This window comes from Schistocerca gregaria, chromosome 8 (genome assembly GCF_023897955.1).
Source record: "Schistocerca gregaria isolate iqSchGreg1 chromosome 8, iqSchGreg1.2, whole genome shotgun sequence".
Classification (NCBI taxonomy): Eukaryota; Metazoa; Arthropoda; class Insecta; order Orthoptera; family Acrididae; genus Schistocerca; species Schistocerca gregaria.
Window position 1 is genome coordinate 502,801,802 of NC_064927.1, and position 13,774 is coordinate 502,815,575.

At 42.4% G+C, this 13,774-nt stretch overlaps 1 protein-coding gene across 1 annotated transcript in view; it reads left to right on the forward strand.

Annotated features, from left to right (window-relative positions):
• Positions 1–13,774, forward strand: part of LOC126285273 (T-box transcription factor TBX1-like) — a 431,754-nt gene that overhangs the window by 313,261 nt on the left and 104,719 nt on the right. Inside the window, exon 7 of the mRNA XM_049984563.1 lies at positions 10,900–10,967. Coding sequence (XP_049840520.1) covers positions 10,900–10,967 — 68 coding nt within the window. The remainder of the gene's footprint in view (positions 1–10,899; positions 10,968–13,774) is intronic.

Here is a 13,774-nt window from a genome sequence, read left to right on the forward strand (position 1 = left end):
GACTATCGCCTGTCTGGATACCGTTACTGAAGCAGATGTAGGGCGGGATGCATAAGACGTCGTTGAAGGGGCGGCTCAGTCCCCATGTACATGTTTTGAAAAAAAAAAAAAAAAAAATCATGAACAGTTTGTCCCTCGTGGTCAGACCACCAATAAGGAGTTTTGTATCACGATGTTCTAAGACGTTCGAGGGAGGATATGAAGATAAAACTTTCGCAGAAGCGGTGTACCAACGACTGGGTACTCTAACATGAGAATGCAATGTCACTTACCGCCCACAGTTGTCAGGAATTTTTGACTAAAAACAATATTACAGTTTCCAGAATGAATTTTCCCCTCTGAAGCGGAGTGTACGCTGATTTGAAACTACTTTGCAGATTAAAACATCGTGAGACTCGAACTCGGGACCTTTACCTTTTGCCAACAAGTGCTCTGCAATGTGAGCTACCCACGCACTGCTCAAGTCTACCCTTCACAGCTTTATTTCGGGCAGTAACTAATCTCCTACTTCCCAAACTTCACAGAAGTTCTCCTGCGAAACTGCATTTTGGAAACTTCCAAAAGGCTGTGACTGTGCCATGTCACCGCAATATACTTTCTTCCAGGAGTACCAGTCCCGCAAGTTTCACAAAAGAACTTCTGTGAAGTTTGGGACGGAAGAGATGAGGTAATGTAAGAAGCACAGCTGTAAGGAAAGGTTGTGAGTCGTGCGTAGGTAGCTCTGTTAGTGGAGCACTTGCCCATGAATAATAAAGGCCTTGAGTTCGAGTCTCTGTTTGGCATATACTTTTAATCTGACAGGGAGTTTTATGTTACACCTGTCCTTCAGCTGCTGCAACTGCTACACCTAGCACTGTGTGGCTTCTCTTTCTCAAGATGAAAATCCAGTTAAAGGACTACTTTGAAGATGAGGATGCAGACTAAAATCTAATTAAGAAGCAATACTGTTAATTAATATACATGGTGTCCGTAATTAAACGCCGTGTAGAAGGAACCACAGCTCAGAATAAGGTCAAATTTGAACTGCATACACAACGCAGTGGGAAAGGTCATGGAAAAAAAATTAACAAAAATTTTCCTAATAGATTGGACTATGAGCGTAAGGACATAAGCAGATCGAGCGAGGTGGCGCAGTGGTTAGCACGCAGGACTCGCATTCGGGAGGACGGCGGTTCAAACCCGCGTCCTGTCGTCCTAATGTAAGTTTTCCGTGATTTCCTTAAATCATTCCAGGCAAGAGCCTGGGTGGTTCCTTCGAAAGGGCACTGCCGACTTCCTTCCCCATCCTTCCTTAATCCGATGGGACCGATGGCCTTGTTGTTTGGTCCCCACCCAAAAAACAACCAACCAAGCAACATACGTACCAACAGATGCGCGGTACACAGCTATTCCTCAGTTTGCGTCCCAGACCTCCTATATCACTGGTTCCATGAAGGATCGCACGACGCTGGTAAAGTTCTTTTACAAGAATGGTGACTGTGCGCCTGTAGCTCTGCAGAAGTTCCGGGTACTCAAGGATATGGAAAAAAAGACATTAGTCTAATGTCTACTAGGACTCTGAAGAAAATTATTGCAGAATTCGAAAAGACAGGTTCCTTTGAAGGGCATTGTGGCAGAGGGAGGAAAGCAGTTGATACGACGTATGCCGAAGATGTGGCCACAATATTGTAGGAGGGGTCGAGCGGTGGTGCACAAATATTCAGTACACTGGGAATTGCCCGCACGTTGGACATAACCGCGAGTAAAAGTGCACAAAATGCTACTAAACATCGTGCATTGCTATCCGTACGAAACCACCCATGTGCAGCAGCTGCTTCCTGCTGACCTGCCAGCAAGGCACACGTCCGCTCTGGGACACCTCGTTCTCATGGAAGTGGATAATGAATGGGATGGAACATTCTGTGAACAGACGTCCAATTTCCATATTCAAGACAACACAGTATGCAGAATTGCAGAATTCGCCAAGGGTGAACACGCACGCAGACCGGCTCCATTCCCCAAAGTTCACTGTCGACGGCATCCTTTGTCGTAGGGCCGTATTTTTTCGAGGAGGTGGGTGCTGCAATTCCTGCTCCTTGTACCTACACTGGTAAATGCTATAAGAGTCTTTGGCGCATCAACTTCATTCCGAACCGTCAACAGCGTGGATGTGTGGGTAGGATCTTTGTCAGGCAATATGGCGCTCCTCTGCACACGGCATAGCCAGTAAAGCGGCTGTTGCGGACACATTTCGGAAATCTTAGAATTTTTTTTTTAGTCATCTGACTGATTTGAATCGACCCGCCAAGAAATCCTGTCCTCTGTCAACCTCTTCATCTCAGAGTAGGATTTGCAATCTCCGTCCAACATTATTTTCTGGATGTATTCCACTGTCTGTATTTCTCCGCACATATTCCCTGATGTCTTAACAGATGTCCTGTCATCCTGTCCTTTCTCCTTGTAAGTGTTTCCCACATTTGCCTAGGTGGTAGAACTTCTTAACTTCATCTACTTCATGACCATCAATCCTGATGTTAAGTTTCTCGCTGTTCACATCTCTGCTACTCCTCACTTTCATCTTTCTTCGATTTACTCTCCGTTCATGTTCTGTACTCATTAGGCTGTCCATTCCATTCAGCAGATGATGTAGTACTTCACTTTCACTCAGGACAGCAATGTCATCAGCGAATCGTATCTTTGATATTCTTTCACCTTGAATTTCAATTTCTCTCCTGAACCCTTCTTTTATTTCCATCATTGCTTCTTCGATGTACAGATTGAATAGTAGGGCGAAAGACTACATCCCTGTCCTGTCTTACACCACTTTTAATCCGCACACTTCGTTCTTGGTCGTCCACTCTCGCTTGTTGTACGTATTGTATATTACTCGTCCTTCCTTATAGCTTAGCCTTACTTTTCTCAGAATCATATTGTATGTTACACGTCCCTCCCTATAGCTTAACCTTATTTTTCTCAGAATTTCGAATATCGCGAACCATTTTACATTGTCGAACGCTTTTTCCAGGTCGACAAATCCTATAAACGTGTCTTGATTTTTCTTTAGTCTTGCTTCCATTACCAACCGCAACTGCAGAATTGCCTCTCTGGTGTCTTTACTTTTCCTAAAGCCAAACTAATCGTCTTCTAACACATCCTCAATTTTCTTTTCCATTCTTCTGTATATTATTCTTATCAGCATCTTGGATGCATAAGCTGTTAAGCCGATTATGGGCAAATTCTCGCACTTTCCGGCTCTTGCAATCTTCGTTATTGTGTAGAAGACATTTTTCCTAAAGTGAGATGTATGTCACCGGACTCATATATTCTACACATAGACGTGAATAGTCGTTTTATTGCCACTTCCCCCAATGATTATAGAAATTCCGATGTTATGTTATCTATTCCTTTTGCCTTATGTGATCTCAAGTCGTCCAAGCTCTCTGAAATCCTATTTCTAATATTGGATCCCCTATCACTCCTAAATCGACTCCTATTTATTCTTTTATCATCTCAGACAAACTTTCCCTATCATAGAGGGCTTCAATGTACTCTTTCCACCTATCCGCTCTCCTCTGCATTTAACAGTGGAATTTCCGTTGCACTCTTAATGTTATGATTCTTTCTTTTAATTTCATCAAATGTTCTTTTGACTTTCCTATATGCGGAGGCAGTCCTTCCACAATCATTTCTTTTTCGATTTCTCACGTTTTCCATGCAGCTATTTCGTCTTGGATGGCCTACAATTGCTATTTGTTTCATTCCTCGGCGACCTGTATTTTTGTATTCCTGAATTTCCCTGAGGATTTTTGTATTTCCTTCTTTCATCGATCAACTGAAGTATTTCTCCTGTTAACCATGGTTCCTTTGCAGTTACCTGCTTTGTACCTATGTTTTCTTTCCAACTTCTGCAACTGTCGTTTTCAGAGATTTCCATTCCTCTTCAACTGTCCTGCTTACTGAGCTATTTCTTACTCCCGTATCTAGAGCCTTAGAGAATTTCAAGCGTATCTCGTCATTCCTCAGTGGTTCCGAATCCCACTTCTTTAGGTATTGATTATTCCTGACTAATCTCCTAGATTTATAAGGCGTCATTTCCCTACAGCCTGGCCGTCCAGATCATCTGATCTTTTTTTAATCCGTGACTTCTGGCTGCCGGGTTATCTGAAGGAAGTTCCGCTCAGTGGCCGAATTACGAACGTAGCTGAATTGAAGGCACACATCCCGCAACGAGTTTTGAACATAGCCCACGTGACACTCCGATCTGTTGTGGAACTTGCTGTCCCTCGATATCAACTTCTGGCAGTAAACGGCGGACATCATGCTGAACATGTCTTGCGCCAATCTCCCGACGATTAGAAACCGATGTAATTTTGCTTTTTACACAATTTTTGGCCCCATAACAATCAAAAACCGATCAACCGATGCCGTTTTGCTATTTATCCGGATTTTTTTGCGTCAGGATAGTTAAAAACCGATTTTTTCCATCCTATATTGTACGATCTTGGCGTGTTAGGTGTGGTTGCCTAACTAACAGTGCCACAACTGTTGACTGCCAAACCATTGCAGCCATACACGTTGCACAGTACGGGTAGTGTAACATGCAACTCAAACCAGAGCCGTCGTATTGCTATTGAGCTGTCATTTGTAGCCGACCCCATTTACGTTAAGACGCTTACAGCGCCACCTATTGCTAAAACCTTCGTTAAATTTTGTCTTGGTCCATGACGTTTACCACTGCGGCGTCAATAACGCGCTCTTCAAGTCTGACGTCATTCTGAGCAGTGGTTATCTTTCTAAGTGGTTTGAACCAGGAACTTTAGTTTTGGACACCCTGTACCTGGGGAGCTTTTGGATATTACCTGTCTGTAAATCATTGTTAGAAGTGAAATAAGTGGTAAGTAACAGAAAATATCTTATGGCGACAACGATTGAACCTTTAATGTTCCGAATTGTGGTCTGACACAAACTTTGCCAATATTTTATTCCAGTAATTTTTAAAATAGATCTGTATCCTACACAACAATAGACATTACTCTTTAAAATTTTCAGAAGGTTTTAAATTTCTTTGCTGTCACTTTTATCCATTTCCCATCGAGCTTCTTTGAAGCAAAAAGAGAGTTGTAATGTATTGTTGGATGAGAGACCTGGAAGAGTTAATTGAGTCATGTAATCAGAAACAGTCTTATTCCGCCCCGCTGAATGTCTCTTTTCCTCTCGTTCTATAAGAGCCGTGTTTTAGGAGTATCTGCTGAGTGTACGTAGCTGTAGTCGGTGTGTGTTTAAGTTTGTGTTGAATTATGATGATGGATAGGAAAGGCTGGAACCATGTCAGCACATAGCCTATACATCTTGAATGGCAGCAATGGGATCAGCGAGCGTAACGTCTATGTCCAAGGCACAGGTTACATCAACAGTGTCACGTGCCTTTCGTCCACGAGACACTACAGATAGACTAGAAATTAAATCCACAGCATTGGCTTTTTGTTAGCTGCAGTGGTTTCACTGACATTCTTCTCCTCTTGCTCCACATTAGTTCATCTTTCAACTTTCAGTAATGCCTTTGCTCAAAAAAATGAGTCCTAAGAAATGCTGTGTCGTTGAACTTTTGATTTCATCAGTTATATTAATCGTTGTACCTTGGTTGGCATACTTCTTCTGTAAATCTGATAAAAAGCTAGCCACAGACTAATACATGTTTCTTATGGCTGCATTTGAAACCGTATGGAGAACAATATTACTTCAGGGGAAATGCTTTGTACCAGTGGTACCAAACAGGCCTGTGTTCGTTACACATGCCACCAAACTTGGGAAGACCGGTAATTCTATGTTATACATCAAAACTTAGAAAGTTCAGACACTTTGTTGAATGTCTATTTCGTAAAGAACAGTGAGATGACTGTACATCATAAACGTAGTAACCTTGAACATCGTCTACTGTACTAGAAGCATTGACTCGTTGGTCTTGTTGTTAATGTCCAGGTGTTTGTAAACACAACTATGGCTTCTATGCACAGTAGAGCAGGCCAATCACATCAAATTTCCGGGCGTGACTTCCGGTTCGGCACACAATTTTAATCTACCAGATAGTTTTAAAAATACTCCAAACTGCACTAAGGGTTTCATTCAAAAAATGGTTCAAATGGCTCTGAGCAGTATGTGATTTAACATCTGTCGTCATCAGTCCCCTAGGACTTAGAACGACTTAAACCTAACCAACCTAAGGACATCACACACATCCATGCCCAAGGCAGGATTCGAACCTGCGACCGTAGCGGTCGCGCGGTTCCAGACTGTAGCGTCTAGAACCACACGGCCACGCCGGCTGGCCAAGGGATTCATTCAGGTACTTTTTTTATCACGTATAACGAAATAAGAATAGGTGCTGAGCCTCGGTGATAAACTGTCTTTTGTTAACTGTCTACCAACGATCTGCTCTAATATACGAGGGTCGGTCAAAAAGTAATGCCTCCCATTTTTTTACTACTTAAAAAAATTAAGTTAAGTGAAAAATTTGAATTTGGCGCCATTCCTCAAACCTTCTTCTGCAATCCACTGCAGTAGTAACTTTCTGTGGTAACAGGTGGCAGCACAGCAGAAGTTTTAAGATGGCCGACATCGATGTTCGTTTGAGACAGCGTTGTGTGATTCAATTCTTGAATGCAGAAGGTGAAACGCCCATACGCATTCATAAAGACTGAAGAAGGTGTAGGCGTTGTGACAGTGGATGTCAGCACTGTTAGACGATGGGTTCGTCGTTGTAAGGAAGCTGAAGGGCAAACACCGTTGACTGACGAAAAGCGGAGCGGCAGGCCGGTGAGTGCAGTGACTCCACACAACATTCAGCAAGTTGATGACATCATTCGTGGTGACCGTCGGGTGACTGCAGATGAAGTGTGTCGCATTATTTCTCTTAGTAAAGGCAGTGTGATCACGATTATTAAACAATTGGGGTACTCAAAAGTTTGTGCACGGTGGGTTCCAAGAATGTTAACCGATCAGAATAAAGAGGCAAGGAAAACAATAGCCTCCCAACACTTGCAGCGCTTCCGTTTGGAGGGAGATGAGTTTCTGAAAAAAATTGTGACCAGGGACGAAACATGGGTGCATTTTTTTGAACCCGAATCAAAGAGGCAGTCAATGGAGTGGCGTCACACAAGCTCGCCGAGGAAGAAAAAATTCAAAACTGTGCGATCGGCAGGGAAAGTTATGGCAACAGTTTTCTGGGATACAGAGGGTGTGATTCTGGTTGATTTTTTGGAGCAGGGATGCACAATAAATTCTGTTGAATAGGTCACAACCCTCAAAAAACTTAAAGCACGTCTTCAGCGAGTTCGCCCAACAAAATCAATGGCAGATGTTCTTCTTTTGCATGACAATGCAAGACCACACACCAGTCGTCACACCTCTGACGAGATTGTCAAAATTGGATGGGAAGTTTTGCCTCATCCCCCATACAGCCCTGACCTGGCACCATCAGACTTCCATCTGTTCGGGCCACTAAAAGAAGCTCATCGTGGGATTCATTTTGAAGATGAGGAGGCCGTCAAAACATCCGTGCGTCAATGGCTTAGGAAGCAGAGCTGTGATTTTTACCGTGCTGGGATACTTGCCCTTGTTCAAAGATGGACCAAAACTGTAGAGATGGGCGGAGATTACATTGAAAAATGACAAAATGATCCTCAATGTTGTGGTTTTCAACCTATGTAATTGCATTTAAATTTCCTGACAATTAAACGTAGAAAAAAAATAGGAGGCATTACTTTTTGACTGACCCTCGTAGAAGCTTAGTATAATTAACGGTATGAATCTCACTTATTACTACGTGATAAACTGAAGCAGGTACAACTCCAAAAACGTCAATGTAGCCCTTGTAAATGGAGTTATAACTTCCGAAAGGCGTTGAACTGAATCGCATCGAGGGAGGTGTCACAGTGGTTAGAGCAATAGACGAGCATTCGGGAGGACGACGGTTCAAATCACCGTGTGGCCATCCATGTTCAAATTTTCCGTAATTTCTTTAAATAGTTCCAGGAAAATGTTCCTTTGAAACTGCTCTGCCGAATTACTTCCCCATCCTTGAAACATTCCGAACTTGTGCTCCGTCTATAATGACCTCGATATGGACGGGTCGTCAAACCCTAATTTTCCTTGTTTCATGAACTAAAATAAAAATAAAACATCGTGTCTGATGGCGGCCTATCACTAACAAAATTATTTCTTGCTCTTCATCATATTTTTTGTACTGTGCTCTCTGAAGTGGTATACAGTCTCAATTGAGCGTCACAATTTATTAACTAGTTTCGAATGGCAAACATCCATTATCATGTTTCCTAGGCCAAGACAAGGTGTATATTACTGACATTAAGTTTCTGACTCATCTCACATAATGGAAGTGGCTGCATGCTTCCGAACACTGGTTTCACGCAGCTCTGCACGCACTCTATACTTTGTAGGTCTGTTCACCTCCTAATAACTACTGCAGCCTACACCCATTTGAAGCTGATTACAGTATTCATCTCTAGATATCCCTCTACACTTTTTACCCCCACACTTCCCTTCAACACTAATCTGAAAATTTCTTGTCTCAGAATGCCTCATATTAATCAAGTTATGCCGCAAATTTCTTTCCTCCCCAATTCTTTTCCGTACCTTTTCATTAGTTATGCGATCTACATATGTACTCCTCAGAATTATTCTCTAGTACCATTTTTCAAAAGTTTCTATTCTCTCTTTCTCTGAACAGCTTATCGTCTAAGTTTCACTTTCAGACATGGCTACCCTCAAAGTAAATACTTTCAGAAAGTACTTCCTAACACACTGCTCTTTTTCAAATATTATTTTCTTCCTGTAGCCAGCCTGCGTTTTATGTTATTTTTGCCTCAGTCATCATCAGTTATTTTTCTGTCCAAATAGCACAACTAACCTACTTTTAATAACTCATTTCCTAACATAATTCTGTCAGCATCAGCTGATTTGATTCCACAGCCGGCCAGAGTGGCCGAGCGGTTCTAGGCGCTTCAGTCTGGAACCGCGCAAGCGCTACGGTCGCAGGTTCGAATGCTGCCTCGGGCATGGATGTGTGTGATGTCCTTAGGTTTGTTAGGTTTAAGTAGTTCTAAGTTCTACGGGACTGATGAGTTTAGATGTAAAGTCCCCTAGTGCTCGAGCCATTTGAACCATTTTTGATTCCACAGCATTCCAGTCCAGAGCAGCGTAGCTGGCTATTATTTGAAATAATCATGGCATTAAAAGATTTATTTTGCTCTGTGGGCCCCAAAGAACACAAGCCATTCCAATACAGTTCTTTTGCTTTTGTTAATGTTCATCTTATATCCTTCATTCTTTGTACTGCTATTCCAAATCCTTCACTGTCGCTGACAGAATTACAGTGTCATCGCTAAGCCTCAAAACCTATATTATTTTTCTGCCTCAACTTTAATTCCTCTCCAAATTTTTCTTTGGTTTGCGTTACTGTTTTCTCTATGTACAGTTCGAATAACATCGGGGATAGGCTACAAACCTGTATCACTTCTTTCTCTTTCGTGCCCTTCGACACTAAGAACTGCCGTATGGTTACTGTTCAGTTTGTAGATAACCTCGCGCTCCCTATATTTTATACCCACTATCCTTTACATATGAAAGTAATTTCAGTCAGCTAGTTACTAATATCAATTACTTTAGGTGTAAGTACACCTCTGTCCATATGTACGCGACTTCCTATACGTATTCATTACACTGTGGCATCCACAGCTGCTCATAGATATCACGGCCAGGTGTCTCCCATTCTCCACCTTTCGAGTTTTTTGTATGATATTCTGACCATCTGCTGTTGCTCCGGGCCACCAGAGCAATTACACTCTAAGGGTGAAGAAATGCCCCACCATGAAGGAATTATCCAAACGGAACCCTAACAGCACAGCGATACACCGGCAATACTCTACGCCCCATTTTGTTGCCCTTCGTGGCAAGGTATCCTGGGATTGTATTTCAGCAAGGTAACGCTTGCTCGCACACAGCGAGTCTTTATACTGCAAGTGTTTGGCAAGCACAAACACTTCCTTGGTCAGCAACTGGGCAGAATTTGGCACTACATCCTTCAGGGAGACATCCAGCGAATCTGTCAATCAATGCCAAGCCGAATAACTGCCTGCATGAGGGCCGTAGGTGCGACAACGCGTTATTGACTGGCTCAGTTCGTGAAGCTCTTTCTCTTGAATAAATCATCCACATTTTCTGAAATTTCACTCAATATTTTTGTCTGTGCATGTACATCACGTCTACCGATCACCATTCCTTTTGGATAATGCCTCCGTTGTGGGTCGTTTATTTTTCTCCTAGAGTGTACAACCATTTTTGAAGACTAGGTCACCAAATTACTGGCATCATTAAAATGTAGTTTCCAGTTTCCAGAGAACTTATGAACACAAAATTGTAAGTACCGGCAGGAGGTAACGCTGGATCTACGTGTCGCCGGCCAGTGACACAGTCTAAGGAAACAATTTTTTTTTGCATGCTTGAGTTTATTGTATGTCCATAACGTATATTATGCTTAAGAACCGTGTACAATTAACTTCGTTTCTAGTCTTCTTGGTGTTTACTCTTATCTCGATTAGAGTCTTGTTAATGATGTACGGAATAAAACTATGAAGTGTAAACACGTCAGAATATAACGTGCTATATAATTCGTATCAAACAGGCAATTGGGTTTCCTGACAGTAATAATTTCACTTCAGGGTTGAGGCTATACTCCATGTCCACCCATGCTTATTAAATTAGATGAACTCTGTATGTTAAAGGGGATAGAAATCCTTTACCGCTTTTGCTACAGATTTGTCCCTTGCAAAATCTTACCATTTTTTGTTTCGTAATTATATCTGTTACTGTAATGATGGTAATGAAGGTTTTATTTTGTTCCTACAGATAACGCAGCTAAAGATCGCCAGCAACCCGTTCGCGAAAGGGTTCCGGGACTGCGATCCGGACGACTGGTGAGTGAGTACTGCGTCTGCACGTAAACTCCCCCTCTGCGGAGCAACGGACAGGACGGATCACCTCCTATGCCGTCATCTTCTGAAATTCTTACACTTCGAATTAGTTGTTATCATACTGTGGCACTCGCAACATGCTTGATGGTGTGTTAGTCTCAAACATATGACTTTTAAATCAACAGTATAATGGTGAAAAGTCGATAAGAACGGAATGGTCTCGTATCAGGTTTCATCAACATCTTTCGGAATCAAGGTGTGTTGAAATGGCTCTAACGGAATGTGCGAGCAATCGGACTCGTCGAATGTAGAAACCACGACCGAGACAAACATGAGACTCACCCCAGTCGCGTTTGCTAACAGCAACAATAATTATAATAATAAAAATTCAGAGGGCGCGTCTAAATTAGAAGTACGAGAAAATTTTATTTCTACATACGGAGCGAGAGCAACGTTCACTATTTCTGCCATGTCGTAGATAAACCACATCACACATTATAAACTGCAGCTGACGAAGCAGTGGAATAAAAAACACAATATGTGCAATTCAATGTCATAGTTTCAATTCAGTTAGCACGTAATGTAAGTGGTTCTTCTGTGTCATTTAAGACTGCACTGAGATGAAGAAACTGATGAGTTGCCTCCTAATATCGTGTCTAATTTCGTTTTCCATTGCGTTGTGCAGCAACGCGCCGTGACATGCACTCAGCATGTCGTTGGAAGTCCCCTGCAGAAATATTGAGCCACGCTCCCTCTGTAGCCGTCCATATTTGCGAAAGTGTTGCCAGCGCATGATATTATGCACGGACTGAGCTCTCGATTATGTCCCATAAATGTTCGGTAGGATTCGTGCCTGGCAAGTTGCGTGGCCAAATCATTTGCTCAAATTCTCCAGAATGTTCTTCAAACCAGTCGCGAACAATTATGGCTCGGTGACATGGCACATTGTGATTCACAAAAATTCCATCGTTGTTTGCCAATATGCAGTCCATGCATGGTTGAAAATGGTCTCCAATTAGCCGAACATTACGATCTCCAGTGAGTGATCGGTTTGTGTTTGGCCACAGAGTCCAGTCCATTCCGTGTAAACACAGCCCACACCATTATGGAGCCACCACCAGCTTCCACAGTGCCTTGTAGACAACTTGGGCCCATGGCTTCGTGGGGCCTGCGTCACTTCTTAACCCTATCATCTGCTCTTACCAACTGAAGTAGAGGCTCATCTGACCAGCTCACGATTTTACAGTCTCCTAGGATCCAGTATAAACACTCACGAGCCCAGGAGAGGCGCTGCAAGCGATGACGTGATGTTAGCAAAGACACTCGTGGCGGTTGTCTGCTGGCATATCTCATTATCGCCATATTTCGCTACACTGTCCAGACGGATACGTTCTTTGTACGATCCACATTAATTTATTTCTCCTGTTACTTCACACAATACTGCTTGTCTGTTAGCACTGTCAACTCTACACAAACACCGCCGCTCTCGACCGTCAAATGAAGGCCGTCGGTTACTGCGTTGTCCGTAGTGAGAGGAATTGCCTGAAATTTAGTATTTTCGGCACACTCCTGACACTGTGGGTTACCGAAATGGAGTGTCCCACGCATCTACCTCCAACTACCAGGCCTTATTCAAAGTCTGTTAATTCCCGTCATGTGGGCATAATCGGAAATCCTTTCAGATGAACCACCTGAGTATAAATGACGGCTCCGCCTATGGACTGCTCTCTTATAGCTCGTGTACGCGATACTACAGCCAGCTGTATACGTACATATCGCTACCCCCTGACCTTCGCCATCTTAGAGTATTCCATTGTTTGAATAAGTTTTTCCTGTAGCAAAATCTATCCGTCCTTTTTAAGCAATCTTAGAAAAACTCAGTCCGAACACCTCCAGAAATCTACCTCAAAATTTAAAAGCAGATGCTAAAAATGGGTGGTTATCAACCTTTAGCAGTACAAAATTAAGTTGCAGATAAGATCGTCAAATTTATTACAAATGGCAATCAAAGTTTTAGGGGAAAAGTGACTAAAAAAAAATCTTTTGAGCACTGACCCATTACTAGCGAGAGCGTGCACCCTATGCTGACCAAGTGGAGACAGCTGATGACAGTACGCTGGCTAGGCGAAGACTGTTCACACACATGTTACAAACATGCGAGACTCTACGCAAAGGACTGATTAACACTGTGGAAGATTGTAGCCCTAGCAGCGAATCTTAACGTGAAGAAATCGCCTGTTACTATTGGAAAATGTCCAGTGTGACAGAGAAGGCAACATGTGGCTTCCCGGTTACAAATTAACTACAGTCATAGAAAAGGAGCTGAGTGAAGAACAGCATGGGTTTAGGAAAGGAAGAAGCACGAGCGACCTGATATTTTCTATCCGTTAACTGATGGGAAAAAGTTGGGAGTATAACAAAAGGGTGATAATGGTTTTTATAGACATAGAAAAGGCATATGACTCAGTTGACAGGGAAAGACTCTGAGAAGAAATGAAGAAGATAGATATAGATGATGGATACATCAATGTTATAAAGACAATGAACAGAGGACACAATTGTAGAATTAGAACGCCATTGGGGAACTCTGAATACTTCGAAATAAGACAAGGAGTTAAGCAAGGAAGTATTCTATCTCCTGCACTTTTTAATGTTGTGATGGAGGGAATGAATAGGGTAGTTAAAGATATAGTAAAATAAAAATGCAAAAAGGTGATTTGTGCAGATGATATGGTAATATGGGGTGATAAAGAGGTAGATGTACAGTTACAGCTTGATGCGTGGAAGGAAATAATGAAAAGGTATGGATT